This window comes from Mangifera indica, chromosome 15 (genome assembly GCF_011075055.1).
Source record: "Mangifera indica cultivar Alphonso chromosome 15, CATAS_Mindica_2.1, whole genome shotgun sequence".
NCBI lineage: Eukaryota > Viridiplantae > Streptophyta > Magnoliopsida > Sapindales > Anacardiaceae > Mangifera > Mangifera indica.
This window is the reverse complement of record NC_058151.1, coordinates 2362876-2381379: the sequence shown is the minus strand read 5'-3', so window position 1 is coordinate 2381379 and position 18504 is coordinate 2362876. Positions and strand designations below refer to the sequence as shown.

At 31.3% G+C, this 18504-nt stretch overlaps 2 protein-coding genes across 2 annotated transcripts; both read left to right on the top strand.

The window, feature by feature from the left end:
* Positions 1 to 1255: 1255 nt before the first annotated feature.
* On the top strand, positions 1256 to 3614 carry LOC123197585 (probable (S)-N-methylcoclaurine 3'-hydroxylase isozyme 2). Its single transcript, XM_044611903.1, has 2 exons — positions 1256 to 2222; positions 2846 to 3614. Exons 1-2 carry the CDS (start codon positions 1293 to 1295, stop codon positions 3473 to 3475), a joined length of 1560 nt encoding a protein of 519 aa, XP_044467838.1. The 5' UTR covers positions 1256 to 1292; the 3' UTR covers positions 3476 to 3614.
* A 9349-nt stretch (positions 3615 to 12963) lies between these two features.
* Positions 12964 to 16429, top strand: LOC123197938 (probable methyltransferase PMT15). The gene is made up of 6 exons (XM_044612465.1): positions 12964 to 13870; positions 14695 to 14905; positions 14982 to 15279; positions 15370 to 15762; positions 15845 to 15922; positions 16006 to 16429. Exons 1-6 carry the CDS (start codon positions 13154 to 13156, stop codon positions 16229 to 16231), a joined length of 1923 nt encoding a protein of 640 aa, XP_044468400.1. The 5' UTR covers positions 12964 to 13153; the 3' UTR covers positions 16232 to 16429.
* Positions 16430 to 18504: the final 2075 nt, after the last annotated feature.

The window sequence follows — 18504 nt, the reverse complement described above, 5'->3', positions numbered from 1 at the left end:
TAACAAGGAAGAAGAAATTTAATTAATTTTGTTGCATTAAATCTCCTGTTATAAACATTATTATTCTCAAAGCTTACAGGCTGCTTATTTTACAAGTGGTTTAAAACTGGCTTGGTGTATATTAAACCTAGAGTCTGGCGATTATCAAGAATAATTGAACCAATATTTTTTAATAATAATGATTAATTATAGCATCAATTATTCTTGAGAATATATTAATGTGCCAAATTGACTGCATGAATTATCCTTTATTATATGAAAAAGAAATGAGCTTTTGTGGTATTCAAACAAGGTGAGCTTGAACTTGGCACAGGGAAAGGTCCATAAAGGAAACAATTTGCTTGACTTCCTGTTAATTTATTGTTGTAAATAGTCTAGGGTATAACATATCATGTCATATGAGTAATTTTTTTTAAGTTATGAATGTGAAAAATGTTATATGATTAAAGTTGAAAGAGTATATTACATTGCCCACCCAAGGTTTGCCCAAGAACCTACCTTTTCACTTTTTGATGGTATATATCACACTATTTTACTTAGAATCAATTCTACGAAACGGCGTTAAGAAGTTAAGTTATATATAACTATTACATTTTTCAAAATTATTATGCCACTTTAAAATCACAAATATTAGAAATTAGAAAAATTTTAAATATCTAGTTTATATTATAAACCTTATCTTATCGTTCTTTTTACCCTTGTTCTTTTCTTATTAGGAGATCATCAAACTATCGTTATCATTTTCACTTCTAACAACCTATCTTTAACACTGATTTAACTTTTTCATCCATTTTTAGTGTTTATCTCATCATTTCTAATTTATTTCTATGTTGATATCGTCGTTTCTTACTTATTTCACCTCAATTAAGAACTTTGACAATTTATCAATACGTCGATCTTCTCATTTTTAACTTCATCCAATATTGATTGCAACTTTTAATAACTTATCCTGCTAATTAGATGTCAACTTTACGAGTAATTATTCTCATTTACACGCAAGACTAAATGACATCACTCTCTCAATCTCCCTCTATGATGTACCTAGGTCTATCAAGTCATACGTAGTTGGCTTGTTCTCCAGAAACTCGTTGATTGAATTAAGACACTACAGGACCACTTGCATGTATCTATAAGTTCAAGAGAAATAGACGGTAAATTTGATGATAATATATTAAATTAAAGTATTTACTGGGGATGGACTAGCCGACCTATTTGACAGTAGCTTTGGAAAATCTAACATATGCTTTGTATTCCATGGGAAGATACTTGCTATATATATCCACTACTCGTAAATGTCTAAGCACAGCAATATTTTCAGGCAAACTATGGCTTCCAAACTTATACCAGTGGAAACATATCTGTCTCTCCCTTTCTTGCTCCTTTTTCCTCTCTTTCTAATCGTCTTGAAGCACAAATTTTCAAAAAATCTAGTTAGAATTAGGCTTCCACCAGGTCCAAAACCATGGCCAATCATAGGCAACCTTCCCCTCATTGGTGACAAGCCACATGTCTCAATGGCTCAAATCTCCGAGATTTATGGCCCTCTCATTTCCATCCGTCTTGGAACTCAGCTTGTCATTGTCGGCTCCTCTCCGGCTGCCGCGGCTGCCATACTCAAGACCCACGACAGAGAACTCTCAGGAAGGCACGTGCCTCATGTGTCATTTGCAAGAGAGCCTAAGTACAATCGGGACTCCATTGCTTGGACCTTCGAGTGCTCCGAAGAGTGGAAGAATTTCAGAAATCTCATGAGAAATGAGCTTTTCGGGTCAAAAATTGTTGATGGGCAGTCGCATATAAGAGAAAAAAAGGTAACTGAACTGGTTAAGTTTCTGGGTTCAAAGGAAGGACAAACGGTGCAAATTCGGGAAGTCTTGTTTGTTAATACTTTCAACTCCTTGTCAAATATTTACTTGTCGAAAGATTTCTTAGCTTTCGGAGGAGTAGAAAGTAAAAAAATGGCTGGGCTTGTAAGAGACATGATGGAGCTATGGACAGCACCAAATATATCAGATCTGTATCCAATACTGGGTGCTTTAGACCTTCAGGGTCTGAAGAGAAAGGCCGATGTGTGTGTTAAAAAAATGTGCAGTATTTGGGATAGCACAATAAAAGAGAGAAGAGAAAGAAGAAACGATGATCATCCAAGTAAGAACAGAGATTTTTTGGACGTTTTGCTCGACTGTGGATTTTCTGATGAACAAATCAGTTTTGTATTTGTGGTATGCTCTCTCTCCCCCCCTCTCTCTCTCTCTCTTCTTTAGACTAAAGTAATTACAGTGAAAACCTAGGAAGCACTGAAACTTACCCCATGGCTTTTGCATTTTGGAAACGTTTCCATCATTTCCGAAATATCTCCAAATTGAAACATTTTTTTTTTAATAGATTAAAAATTGAATTCATGTATCACTTTTCTTTATAACTTCGAATCCTAAACTTAATTTCGTCTTCCCTCCTCTTTAATATTTGAAGCTTTTTCTTCTTCAACATGTTAAAACTTACTTTTTTTTCCATCTTTAGCTTTTTTAATTATCCATAAACTCTCAAAATTTGGTTTAACCAAATTTGATATATATTATTTATTTAATTGTTAATTGATAAATCAAATTGATTGAATATATATTTTATTGTTATTAAAAAATTACTTTATTTTTTTCAAAAGAAATACAAGTTTTGTATTTTCTTATAAACTTTATTATTATTAAAAAATATTTACATTTATACGTTTTTTCACGCATCTATTTCTTATGTTTTTTAAAAAATACGTTAGAATTATTCCGTTTTCGTCTTTCCATTTTGGCGCTACATAGGTGAAAACTGATGTAATTTATTGTAAACATTTCAGGAACTTTTAGCGGCAGTGTCTGATAGCACCACCTCAACAGTAGAATGGGCCTTGGCAGAACTGCTGAAGAACCCAGAAACCATGGAGAAACTTCGGAATGAGTTGTCACAGGAGATCTCTGAAGATTTTGTAAGAGAGGAACATCTGGCAAATCTTCCCTACTTGTATGCATGCGTCAAGGAAACTTTGAGATTACACCCTCCAGCGCCACTTCTGCTACCACATAGAGCGATAGAAGATTGTGAAGTGATGAAATACACCATTCCTAAAGATTCTCAAGTTTTTGTGAACGTATGGGCGATTGCAAGAGACCCTACCATATGGAAAGAGCCTTTGAGTTTTAAACCAGAGAGGTTTATGAATTCTAGTTTGGATTACAAAGGCTCTGACTTTCAGTACCTCCCGTTTGGTAGTGGAAGGAAAATTTGTGCAGGCATGCCGATGGCAATCAGGCAGGTGCAGCTGGCTTTGGCATCTTTAATTCATCACTTTGAGTGGTCTCTTCCAGAAAAAATGAAACCCCAGGAGGTTGATATGAATGAGAAATTCGGAGTGACATTGCTGAAGCTGGAACCTCTTGTGGTAATTCCGAAACAAAGGTGTAGGACGGATAGTTTTATTGCCCCTTGAATCAGCAGAGTTGATTTTTTTTTCAACATTAGTGTGATTTTGGTATGTTATCAATTTAGAGCTGTAGTTTTTCAGTTTTAACTGCAGGCTGTTGTCTGATTCTCTAAATAAAGTTTCCTTTACACTCTGTAATTTATAAGCAAAACGCTATCTTTTATATCGATAAAAATTGAGGCTAAATCCATTTTCTTTAAATATATTGTACAGATTAGCTTAGTTAATTTCATGGACAGGCATTTCTTCTGAGTGTAGAATTGCATGCGAATTTTACTTTGGACAAGATCAATTCATTAATAGATTTGTTTCTTTTGTAGGTGACAAGAATATATTTTAGACAAATTATCAGCCTACCCATTTCGGCACGGAAAGGTGTCTTTAAATTAACATATTAACATGAAACAAGCTGCATGCAAATTATTTGTTAAACAATAGAGATGATAATTCGATCTATAAAATCGAGTTATCAACCCACCCCTTTGGGAATATGGAGAGATTGTCTGATAAAGATAGAAATATAAACGAGATTAGGGATAAATGCATCCTTGAGTTGTCCCCATCCCAATTCATTTTCTTTCTGATTCGTCTCTTAATCTACATATTTTCTAAACTTATATATATTAAATTATTTTTAAAAATCTTAAATTATTATAATTATATCACGATTTCTAATAAAAAAATAAAAAAATAATTGTGTTAAAATATATTTGTAATAATTTAAAACTTTTAAGAGTTATTCAATATACAAATGTTTAGGGAATATATAGAGAAAAAACAAATAAGAGAAGAGATGAATTAGAAATATACTTATCTTCATCTTTGTTTATGAGAGTCTAATCATCCCATCCCTGTCTTTGTTGGAAAGGAGTGGATTGAAGACACAATTTTACTGACCAAATTACCATCTCCGTTGGTATGAACGTCCACGCAGCATGCATGGGCGCTTATTGCTTTTTTCTTACAATACATGTCCTATAATTATTGAAAGCAACTTGAAGAACCTCCAAAACTTACTGCATCAGCAGTCAGTTTGAGCTACAGGCTGCCAGCCTCTATTATTAAGTGCTGATCTATATTGCGATGGTCAAATTCAGCCATGTTCAAACTTGGTGACCCTGCAGAAACTTTCGTACTCAATTAATTAGGTGAAAGCCACGGTAAACTTTCCGTTTTTTTTTTTAAATAAGAATTGAATTTAGATGATTTTCAGATCATAAAAGAAAAATGGTCTAATGAATAATTCCCACCCAAGGTTTAGTGTAAACCCAACTCACCCCCATGAACTTTCTAAATCCAAATACTCATCATCTGTTAGTTTTAACTATTATAGTTAGGGGTAAAATCGTCATCTAGTTAAAAATATTAAAAAAACTAAAACTTTATTATAGTTCTCTTAAAGGTTTAAAAACTAATAAGTTTCCTCGCATCTAAGTTTGAAAAGTGACCATTTAGCCTCTAGGGTTTCTCTTTTACTTTCCTTCTCCAACAAGCTTTCTCCGACAATAGCCTACCTTCTTCTTCTATCGCAGATGACCATCGATACTAGTTGCAACTTCCTCTGTTGTAGATGACCACTAAGACCGACCGAAATGGCTGAATTTTTGCACACAGAGCTTCTTGAAATGACGAAGAATTGTGACAAAAATCGATGTGAAACGCCGATCTTTGGCATTCTTGGTCTTTAGAAAACTCAGATCGGTGTTTCCTACAGATAAGGGACATTGAAGATCAATGTTTCGTATCGATCTTCGTTGCGATTTGTCATCATTTCAAGGGGTGTTGTGCTCGAAAATCTCACCATTTCAATCAAATTTTTTATGGTTTAGCTTCGGGAAACCACGGGAGAAAGAGAGGAGATGCTGCTAAAGAGAAACGATAAGAAGAACGATAGCTAAAAAGATAAAATAAAGTTTTTAGGGTATAAGTATAATATTTCAATGTTTGAGAAAGATGATTATTCATTCTAAAATAGAAAACTCTAAAAATTATATATGATGGGGGTAAATAATTAATTTTTTAAAATCAAGTTAGGAGAGAATTAGTTAACTTTTAAAATTAAGAAAGAAAAATTTTCTTCTTTGTTTAAATAAAAATATTTAAATAATAATTTTATTTCTGATTATAATAATTAAAACTAATAAATAAATAAATTTTTAAATTTTTAAAAATTAATAAAGATAAATTTGGATTTATACTATACCTTTCATGGAAACAAGTCATTTGGCCAAGAACAAAAAATCTACAACTTGGTGAGGGAGAACTCAAGTCGATGACCTTACGACGACTTTATGGGTCTTGTCGAGTAGATGGAATAAGATGTGCACAATTAATTTTAGATGTCAGATTTTTCCTGCATACAGGGGTGCACACATGCCAAGTCTTAATTGCAAAGATGTGCTATGCTCCCCATTTATGTGGCCTATAATTTTGACAGGATAGATAACAGATTGATTAAATGCGATTCAATGGATTTGCTCCTTCTATGTCGAGGATGACTTTCTTCAGTGCAGATGTTGTGAATGATTAGGGTTTGCGAAAAACCAAGGAATTCAAAAGACTCACAAATTTTTTGGAAACAAAGCTGAAGTTTGAAATGGTTTTATAGAGTGACTGAATTTGAGCAAGAAGTGATTTTAACCATGAATTATGTCTAATATGAAAACATAATGATTCAAACTGCCATGATATGAGCATAGGAGGCATGCAGTACATCAAGTGTAAAATGGACACTTCGTTTTCATGACGTGCTTCAAAATAAATATCAGTAGGATTATGCAAGGCGGGGACCGATTGGGAGGAGTCTTTTGTCATTCCCAGTATTAGTGCTCCTCAGAGTGCCTACTTGTCTCCATCTAATAATTCGCAAATCATGGCCTACATATTCATGCTAGACGAACTTTTCTTCCTCTCCCTTCTCCAAGTCTTCTACTTTTATTTCTCCAAAGCAAATTCTCCGAGGGACAAAGGACTATTTCCCGCCCAAGTTTGGATATATTTTTAAAGTTTCACCTATAAATTAATTAAGATAAATTTTTTTTATTAAAGGTAGAGATAAAATCATTATTTTATTAATAATATTAAAAAAATAAATTTATTATATATTCTTCCTAAGTTTTAAAAATTAATAATTTCACCTTTGTCAAAAGTTTTTTAATTTTAAAAAATCACATCTTCTCTCTCAAATTTTTTCTTCATCCCTCTACCCACCATCTTCGGTGACAATAATCTTTTATTTTCATCGAAAATCGGTGGTCAACCTAGGAGAAGCGATATAGAACAGATCTCTTCAACGAAGACGAAGAGGTATATTCCAAATTGTTTTTTTTACACCGACCATCGATTTAGAGTGGAGAGAGGAGGTCGTTGACATCGAAGATGGTGGTTGAAGGGGAGAAGAAAAAAACCTTAAGTTTTGAGATGAAAATATGACTTTTCAAAGTTAGAAAATTTTAAGTATGAATGAAATTGTTGGTTTTTAAAACTTAGGAAGGAAATATAGTAAATTTTATATTTTTTTAAATATTATTAATAAAATAATAATTTTACCTCTATCTCTAACAGAAAAATTTAACCTTTAGATGATTTATAGGTGAGACTTTAAATTTTTTAAACTCTATGAGTATAACCGTAGGATTGCATCAAAACCTGGGTGAAAAATAGCCCTTGGACTCATTCTCCAAACATTCATTGAGACTTCCATTGTGTCAAAACCACAGCCATGCAACCAATTGTTTGCTTTAAACACAAAATCCATCACAATTTCACAATTCAAAACTTATTTTAATAATTTAAAAGCTCATTATTTAATTAACGTTTACCTTGTCTTTCAAGCCATGGGATACGCATGGTACTCCTTAGGTTTGAAGCATACTTAACTGCAATCCAGTAAAATCTGAAAGTATCATTATAGTCCTCATGAGGTTATACTATTCCCCCATCTTCTTGAACCCTAACTTAACCTTCCATTCATTGTGAAAATTCAAACCTTTTAACCTTAAACTAAAACCCACCTTCTATTTGTGCCAAAATCAAGTGGAAATACTAGTTTTTGTACTAGTAATTAGTTGAAGTACTGGCAATTTGTTGAAAAAAGTGTGAATGAATTATTGGGTTGTTGTTAGTGTAATGGCGATTATGGTTTTAAAAATCAAATTAAATCAGTCGGTTTGATTAGTTAAATCGTCAATTACTAACTAAACTGACTGGATTGTGTATAAAATTGAGTTTGACTTGATCAATATGAAAAATTAATTTTTTTTTCAAAAATTTGTTATGAAAACTTGAACTAAAACTTTATTTGTCATGTTTAAATATATATGCTATCAAATGAAGCTTATTTTAATTTTAAATAAGTTAAATTATATATTTAATTATAAATTATACAAAAAAAAATTTTGAATATTATTTTTAAACAGTTAACCAGTCTAACTACTGATTAGTCGATCCGACTATCGATTAGACCAAATAATTTCTTTCACTTGGTTGATATCTGATTCAATTCTAAAAGCGTTGATGACGACTACAAGTTGTATCGTTTTTGTTTTGATTGGATTCTACCAAAAAACTTAGGTTTAATATAAAAGTTAAAGTCAGTTTTTTACCAATGCCGTAAGATTTGGTTGGATTAAAACAAATTTACTTTTTAAAAGAGTGATATTATTTATACTTATTTGAAAAATATAAATAAATATATATTTATATACATCAATATATGATTAAATATTATTTTATTTTTAATTTAAAATTATTTAATAATATAATAATATAAATTAAATATATACTCATATAACATTATTTTATTGTTTCCATAATCGATTTCGTGTGGAATTTTGCCAATTTCTGCGGTGTCGGCCAATTTCAGTCAATTCTAACCTATGTTTGAAAAACTTGTTTTTAGCAAAATCCGGCCAAATTTTTTTTAAAATTATTATTATTACTATATTCCGACCAAATCCCCGAGATTCTGCTAAATTTAACCAAAACTTTACTTTCATAAAGAAATTAAAATTAGCCAAAGCGGTCCATCACCCTAGGACTCAGCCAAATTCAATAAAAAATAATAATTTTATATAATATATGAGTAATATTATAAACATAATTTTATTTATAAATAATAATATATTATTATATAATTAAATAATTAAAATTAAAAGAATTAATACTTAATTATAAAAAATATATCATATTTTATATATACAATTATTTGTGTGTATAATTTTATTTTTTATATATATAATAAAAGGCCAAAAGACTTATTCCCACCCAAGGTATAATGAATTTTCAAATTTCCACCCACTAACTTTCAAAAACCTAAACACCCACCTATGGTTTGGAAAACTAATACTTACCCTCCAAAATTAAGATAAAATTAAGGGCAAAATCACATTTAACAATAACATTTAACATTTATATCATTTTACCCCTTTAATTTGAAAAACTAACAATTTCACCCAAAATTAAGTTTTGAAAAGTGACATTTTCCCCCTACCTAGGGTTTCCAATTTCGTTGACGAATTTTCGGCCAACGATGGCCGATCTGTCTCCCTCCCGATGTCGTCTCTCCCTCCGGTGTTTAATATTGGATCGACAACGTCTGGATTCTGATTCGATAGAATCCAGACGAAGAGTCAAAACTCTTCATCTAGATCTTCATCTTCCAGACGAAGTCCACTTCATCTGGATGACGACGATGGTCCAAAAGAGACTGATCTCCTTATCTAGACCATCATCATCGTCTAGACGAAACTGACTTCTTTTGGACAATGAAGATCTAGACAAAGAGTTTCGACTCTTCATCTGAATTTTATCGAATCCAAACGTCGTCAATCCAATATTGAACACCGGAGGGAGTGACGACACCAAGAAAGAGAGAGATCGGCCATCGTTAGCCGAAAATTCGTTGGGGAGATCGGAAACCCTAAATAGGGAAAAAATGTCATTTTTCAAAACTTAATTTTGGGCAAAATTATTAGTTTTTCAAATTAAAGGGGTAAAATGATATAAAATTAAATATTATTATTAAATGATGATTTTTTCCTTAATCTTATCTTAATTTTGGAGGATAGGTGTTAGTTTTCCAAACTATGGGTGGGTGTTGGATTGTTGAAAGTTGGTGGGTGGCAATGGTATTCACTATACCTTGGGTGGGAATAAGGGGGCGTTTGGTTTGGGTAATGTTTGATTACTAAAATAGAAAGATTACCTTGAAGATAGATTACTTAGAAGATTACTGGGTATAAATGATTACTATGTTTGATAAAATTTGATAGATATAAATAATTATTGTGTTTGGTTAAAGGTAATAAAAGATTACTAGTAAATTATTTTATTTAAATGTCTTTGAATATAATTATTTTTAAATATTTTTTATCATATTAATTAAAAATAAATTTATTTTTATCTCAAAAAATTAATAAATAATAATTTTTCTATAATAAACTCAAGATTACCCCAGTAATCTTTAAATACCTAAGGTAAATGTGGTAATCAAATTATCACCTATATTACCTACCACGTCAGCATTGGTAATAGAAGATTACTGTAATATTTTATTACTGATAAACCAAACAAGAAAATAAAAGATAGATTACCTACTGCCAACCAAATGCACCCTAAGTGTTTTAGCCTATATAAAACATGTACTCCTCATCATATGTCCTTTCAGGTCAGCTGGTTGGCTCAAGTTGCCCAAAAATGTCATATGTGTAACATGTACTCTTTATCATTAGTCCTTTCAGGTCAGCCAGTTGCTCAGAAATGTCACTTATGATATGTCAGCCAGCAAAAAATTGAGTATCTTTAATTTGTATATTTCAAATATTTGAGACTTTTGTTAATGATGGTCACTTAAATAATATTAAAAGAGTAATATTATTTATATAAATAAATTATATAAATTTATTTATATAATTTTATAAGATAATATTTGATTATATTATTTTAAATTAAAAATAAATAATTATATTATCTAATTATAAATTATTATATCTGTTTATATATATAAGTTTGTATAATTTATTTATATATATTAATTTATTCTCATTATAATATTAATTTATAATTCAATTACTTTCACCAAAAGCAATACGGAACACAATGTTTGGACTTCCTTCGGCCCAAAACACGAGATGACTTTTTTTCAAATGTATTTTGGGCTAACTATAAAAAAGGGCTTCTGATTATTGTGGGCTTCATTTATCCCATTGAATAAAAACAGTTATTATATAATATAGGTAAATGATAATATATATTATAAAATATATTTAATTAATATAATATAATAAATATATTATATAATATTATAGATATTACTAAGATGTATCGATATATTTTTTTTAAAGAAGATAATTATATAATAGATGTGTATATGAAAATTTTTAATTTTTTATGAGCATTTGTGATATTTTTCAAAATTATAACGTGTTAATTTGAATTTTTAATTATTTTATTTTTTAAAAGACGTATCTTATAATTCAATATACAAATATAATACACAATATAAAAAATATAAAAAAAAACTTTCAAATTTTTTTTAATTTGTTAAACTTCCACTATTTCTAATGAAAATACCAAATTAATTATTTGATTTATAAAATAAAATAAACAATTTTAATTGTGTTTGATTGATAATCTTAATAAAAAATACTAAAAGTTTAGTATCTATTAAACTTTTACTATTTATTAAAGAAGGTATTAAATTAATTACCTTATTCTAAAATGAAATAAAACTAATAATTATAATTGTATTTATTCGATATTCTTAATAAGAAATATTAAAAGTTTGATGCCTATTAAACTTTATTATTTCTTAATAAGGGCACCAAATTGCTCACCTTCCTTCCAAATAAAATAAAATTTATAATTTTAATTATATTTGTTTGGAATTCTTAATAGGAAATGTTAAAAATTTGGTACTTTATAAACTTTCACTATTTCTTAATGAAATTACCAAATTAATTATTTTACTTCCAAAGTAAAATAAATTTAACAATTTTTAATTATATTTGTTCCACATTCTTTATAGAAAATATTAAAAATTTGGTATTTATTAAACTTTTACTATTTTTCATTGAAAATACCAAACTAATTATCTTATTTCTAAAATAAAACAAAATCAACAATTTTATGTTCAATATTCTTAATAAAAAATACTAAAGGTTTGGTACCTTATATAGACAAATTTGAAAATTTGATTTATTTAATAAGAAAATATAAAAATTTAATAATTTCAATAAAAAAAACAAAATTTGATCCTTTCAAAATAATCATTTGATATACCCACGTATCGATATTCATAAAATGAATTTGAATTCATAAAATTTCCATTGGCCTCACTTATATTTGCATAATATTTTTATAAATATAGTTTCAAAATCTCTTTTAGAAAAAAGTTCTCTTAGATCGAAAATTGTTGTTGTTGGAGAATCACCTAAGATAACCTAGAAACAACATTCTTGCCATGCAGAACTATTTTGGGTATATAAATATATACATATTTATATATGTTATCACATAATTAGGTATTGTTTAATATTTAATTTAAAATTATCTAATGATAACATATATAAGTGTATACATATTTATGTATTCAAAACGGGTACATATAATTTTATTAATAAAAGCAACTTCATTTATATCCAATATGTTTCAGATTTTTGTATTTATTTTTAATTAATGGATACACGCAAATAATAAACAACATGATAAAAGATGTATTTGTATATAATTTTGAGTATATAATTAGGTATACAAAAAATGTATTTTTATATGATTGAATGATACTTTATTTTTAATTTAAACCCATTAAATTATATTATGACACATTATGTATACACTCAAATAAAAACTCAAAAGTGTGGATATATAGTTTTATTACATAATATCATGCCATCACCACTTTGGTAGCCGAATCATGTATAAAAAACAAAATTTTGTGTATAATGTATCTTATCGTATCGTAGGAACATCCCTGTAAATTTGAAATTTCTCACATACATCTATATTAGATATTTATTTTTTTAAAAAAATATTTATCGATTTATATTAGTAATATACATTATATCATAAAGTACGTATTATATCATATGATATATATTATATCGTATTAAAATAAAATTACATGTATATCAAATTATAAATAAAAGTTTAAATAATTTATTTATATATATAATATTATTTATTATATTAATTAAATATATCTTTAAATACCCGTAGTATTTTTATTTATATGAAATTGCAACATAGGATATTAATTACGAGACTACAATATGAGAAAGATTTGGGATTAACATTTTCCGTCGCCGCTGGAATCCACCACTGTTTGTATTTACAATTTAATTGCTTTTAAAACCTCAACTGGACAGGATTAACTAGCCTAAACCTTCCAAATCTCACATTAATTAACACACCTAATTAAATTAATATTAGTTTTCAATTTCCTAAACCAGTAAACGATGAGTCTCCCTTTGTCATTTGCCATTGCTCTCCATCTTCCCACAACCTACATGTTCTCTACTCTCTCCTTGTTGAAATTTTAAAAGCTTTTATGAATAATTTAATCTTTGCTCAAACTCATAATCCACATGATTAACTTCATCGTCAACCTATTTCTCTTCTTCTCTTTACCATAAATACGCAGCAGAAGCAGCAGCCATTTACTCTTACTCGCTTAAGCAAGCAGCCATGGCGGGTTCTCCTCACCAACCATACAATCCCACATTTAAGCCTTCGAAAAACACCACTTTTGGCACTATATTTCTCTTCAAGAAACTAACCAACCTCTATTCTATTGCACTTGTTTTCTTCCTTTGCGTTCTCTCTTATCTCTTAGGCTTTTGGCGACACAGCGGTCCAACGTCATCAGCCCTTTCTTCCACCACCACCACCATCGTCGATTTCGCTTGCGCCTCAAATAGAACCAACACCAACCCAGCCAAAGCTCTTGATTTCTCATCTCACCATTTCGCTAAATCTTCTGTCGCCGAATCAACCAATGTCAAAGCCTACCCGCCTTGCAACGTCTCCTACACTGAGTATACGCCTTGTGAGGACGCAAAAAGATCGCTGAAATTTAAGCGAAGCAGGTTGATATATAGAGAGCGACACTGTCCGGAGAAGCATGAGTTATTGAAATGTCGAGTGCCAGCACCGCCCGGTTACATGAACCCGTTTAAGTGGCCGACGAGTAGGGATCTTGTGTGGTACGCTAATGTTCCACACAAGGAGTTGACGGTGGAGAAGGCGGTGCAAAATTGGATCAGATATGAAGGAGACCGATTTAGATTCCCCGGCGGAGGAACCATGTTCCCTAATGGAGCTGATGCGTATATTGATGATATTGGGAAGTTGATCAACCTCAAAGATGGCTCAATACGTACCGCAATTGATACAGGGTGTGGGGTAAGTGCTCATGCTTCTAGTGGTGTCCATAGGGTCAAACTATAAAATGTATTAAATTATTTAAAATATTTTAATTTAGATTAATAATTTTTTAAAAACAATTTTACAATGTGGGTGATTTTGAAATCTAACCAAACTATAAAGCATATTTTTATGTGTACATTAACTGTATATATATTTTATATGATTATATTATATTCTATAAAATTATAATTTAATTAATTTTATCATATAATACATATTTAAAAATAAATAATTTTAATAGATTCAAATTAATCATAATTTAAATCTATTAAATTATATTTTTTTAGTTTAATTTGAAATATAAAATAGTTTACGTAGGTTTAAAAATTTTGTAATCAATTTTTTTTTGTTAAAAGAACTCCCGACCACACCAAATCAGACCGCATGAACCTGTATTTGCTTCTTCTCTTATTATTATATTTTTATTTTTATTTTCTCTTATTATTATATTTTTATTCTAATTTTTTATTACTCATATGTTATCAGTCTGTTTTATTTAATTATACTGTTTAGTTCGAGACAGTACTTTGGTCAACGAGTCTCTTCGATATTTGAAACTGCATACTGTAATTTTAATTGATCCAGTGTTTTCACTTCTGGCATCTGTTCATTTCACTCTACCAAGGCATGGTTTGAAGTAGAAATTAATATTTTTGTTGATAATGTACATTGAAAAGCAAATATATATTGGAACCCACAAATATTTCCTATCTGGGATTTCTCTTTTCCATTCAATTATCCAATCCAAATGCTGAGTTCACCATGAAAATTTGTGCACAAACTGAAGCCTGACTACTCAGGTGGCCAGTTGGGGGGCCTATCTTCTGTCTCGCAACATCCTGACGATGTCGTTTGCCCCAAGAGACACCCACGAGGCTCAAGTTCAATTTGCTCTTGAGCGGGGGGTGCCTGCTTTGATCGGAGTTCTTGCTTCTAAAAGACTTCCATACCCATCAAGAGCATTTGACATGGCTCACTGCTCTCGCTGCCTCATTCCATGGGATAAGTTTGGTAATCCCCTTAAACAAAATTTCATTTAATGTGCCCATGTGGCTTTGATATGAAAGTTTTCTTGGTGGGTTTGTAGGTGGCATTTATTTGATTGAAGTTGATCGAGTTCTACGGCCTGGTGGGTACTGGATACTGTCTGGCCCGCCGATCAACTGGAAGAAATATTGGAAAGGTTGGGAAAGAACAAAGGAGGATTTGAATGCTGAGCAGACCGCAATTGAGAATGTAGCCAAGAGCCTTTGCTGGAAAAAGTTATTTGATAAAGATGATATCGCTATTTGGCAAAAACCTGTTAATCATTTGAATTGTAAAGGCAACCGCAAACTTAACCAGAACCCGCCTTTCTGCCCCGCTCAGGATCATGACAAAGCCTGGTTTGCACCAAATTGAACCTGCATTTCTAGTATTTGCAATTTGTTTTTATTACTTTTGATTGTGCTTGATGCACCTTTATTTTGCTTCAGGTATACAGAAATGGAGACTTGTTTGACTCATTTGCCTGAAGTTTCAAGTAATCAAGAGGTTGCTGGGGGTGAACTGGCAAAATGGCCTGAGAGACTAAATGCAATTCCACCAAGGATTAGCAGAGGAACCCTGAAAGGACTAACACCTGAGATTTTCAAAGAAAATTCGGAACTCTGGAAGAGGAGGGTGTCATATTATAAAAAAGTGAACAATCAATTAGGACAAGCGGGGAGGTACCGCAACCTTTTAGACATGAATGCCAATTTGGGAGGATTTGCAGCTGCTCTCATTGATCAACCAGTTTGGGTAATGAATGTGGTTCCAGTCGAGGCTAAGCTAAATACCCTTGGAGTCATATATGAAAGGGGATTAATAGGAACGTACCAGAATTGGTAAACTTTAATTGCCTTCAATTTGGCTGAATTCACATGTATAATTAGAAAATGCACTGGGTTAACACATTTTGTATTGCAGGTGTGAGGCAATGTCAACTTATCCTAGAACTTATGACCTTATTCATGCTGACTCTGTGTTTACTCTCTACAAAAACAGGTAATTTTTATCACTATGAAGGTAATTTCAGGATAAAAAAACATTTATCCTCCTGAATTTTAATGTGGGCATTTGTGTTTTAGATGTGAAATGGAAGATATTCTTTTGGAGATGGATCGGATTCTAAGACCTGAAGGAAGTGTAATATTTCGCGATGATGTCGATGTTCTAGTGAAGATAAAGAAGGTTACAGATGCTATGAATTGGGATAGTCAAATTGTTGATCATGAAGATGGGCCTCTTGAAAGGGAAAAGCTTCTTTTTGCTGTGAAATTGTATTGGGCAGCTGATGCTGTGAAATCTTCATGAAGTTTGTTTCTTCCTCTGTTTGTAGAGGCTTTTTCATACTTCTTTTTTAATGATTTTTTCGGATTAGTCCATTAGCAACCATATCTGGGTTTAATCTGCCAATCCGTGATGAACAGATTGGCTTATTTTTTCTTTTAAATGATAAAATCATAGCTTCAGTATGTGCCTTTTTCTGCTATTCTGGAATCACAGCACTATTCTGATGGGCTCATAGCTTGTAGTTAATTAACTCATGCAAAAGCATGCCTTTTGCCATCTCCAAAACCACTATAAATACAAGTGAAACAAAAGCAACTTACACAAGAATGGCAGGCCTCAAGTCTCCGGTGTATCTCAGCTCCAAAGCTGCATTGCTTTATCTTGTTAATTTTCTCGCCGCGCAGACCCAGAAGGCTGCCGCACAGAGCTGCGCACCGTTTGTGATGCCAAGCGCCAACAGCGCCAGTCCTAGCGCCGATTGCTGCAGTGCACTACAATCGGTTGACCACGACTGCTTGTGCAACACCATCAGGATTTCGGCTCGCCTGCCTTCGCAATGCAATCTCCCGCCCCTCGGCTGTGCTAATTGATTGACATGAAGAATCAATGCATCAAGAAACAAAAATAATGTATTCTGATCTGTGATGGAGCAATGAGCAATCCTTCCTGCAGAAAACGTTGAGAAAGTTAACTTGGTTTTATGGAATAAATTAATAATTTCTCCTTGTGGTAACCTATAATTTAATTTTAGGTACATTTACCAACTTATACCGATAAAATTAAACATTGACTAATAATTTATCAACCCACAAAAAATTTAGAACCCAGTTTATTATCTCTAAAAAGATCTAGATTCTATTATCTCGTAAAGATTTAAATTTATATTTTTCCTACTTATAATTTTACTATTCTGTCATACAATCTATGACAAAATTCTTTAAAAGACTTCCAGAATAGTCAAATGTTTTCCCGTGAGATTCCCACAAGACTTCCCACCCAAGGTTTGATGTTTTCTCAAATATCCCCTCTTTAATTATGGAAACACCAAACATCCACCCATGAATAATTAAAATTAACGGTGGTAAGGGTAAAATAATCATTTTCTCTATAATATTAAAAAATAAACTAAAATATAATCTATTTTACCCCTCTAAACTTTGAAAACTAAAATTTTTCTTCAGCCTAAGTTTTAAAAAATGGCAGTTTCACCCTAGGGTTTCGTTTTGAAATCTGTGACTCCATTGCCAACGGCCTCTCCTTCCCGAGACATCCTCTCCTTCTGGCAATTTTTTTCCTCCTATTTGGAGGCCTGATCGACGTCGGAGACACTTTGGGAGATGAAGAACTTCGTCGAGGAAGACAAAGTTTTTTATCTTCCCAGATGAAGACGAAGCCGTCGTCTTCGTCTGGGAAGACGATCTTCTTCCCAAAAGAAGACCTCAGTCTTCCCAGACGAAGACGACGACTTCGTCTTCGTCTTCGTCTCCCAAGGTTTCTTCGATGTTGATCGGGCCTCCAAATAGGAGGAAAGAGATTGCTGGAAGGAGAGGATGCTTCGGGAGGGAGAAGTCGTCGGCAATAGAGTTGAAGATATCATCAGAGATTTCAAAACGAAACCCTAGGGTGAAACTATCATTTTTTAAAACTTAAGCTGGGGAAAAATTTTAGTTTTTAAAGTTTAGAGGGGCAAAAAGAGATAAAATTTTTAGACATTAGGATTATGTTAAATTTAACCGATCATAGGTGAATATTTGATATTTTTATAATTAAAAGGAGATATTTGAGAAAACAACGAACCTTAGGTGGGAAATAGTCGTTTGGCCTATTTCAAAACGAATGACCAGAGATGGCTAATCAGTGCTGGAGAAAAGAGGCCTGGAAAAGTGTCTCGGGAGTCTGAGTCAAAAACCAATCAGCAACGCACCACTCGACTTTGAAACTTTAATTGGGTTGAGTTTATGTCAGTTGGCAGTGCAAGTCAAAAGAAGAATCATACAGTGAAGGTGTCAGAAAATTTAAACTCCAACTAAAGATTTTGATTTTGCTCTCTCTCTCTCTCTCTCTGTATATATATATAAAAAATATAAAATTATTGTTGATATTTAATATAAATATTAAATTATTTTGACTAATTTAAAATTATATTAAACAGACCATTAAAAATATTAAAATTTTATCTAATATTAAAATTTTATATTTTGTTCAATTTGTGAGTATAATCAATAATATTTTATAATATATAATATGTATCTTATAAGATGATATAAATATATAAAAATTATATATGTAATAAA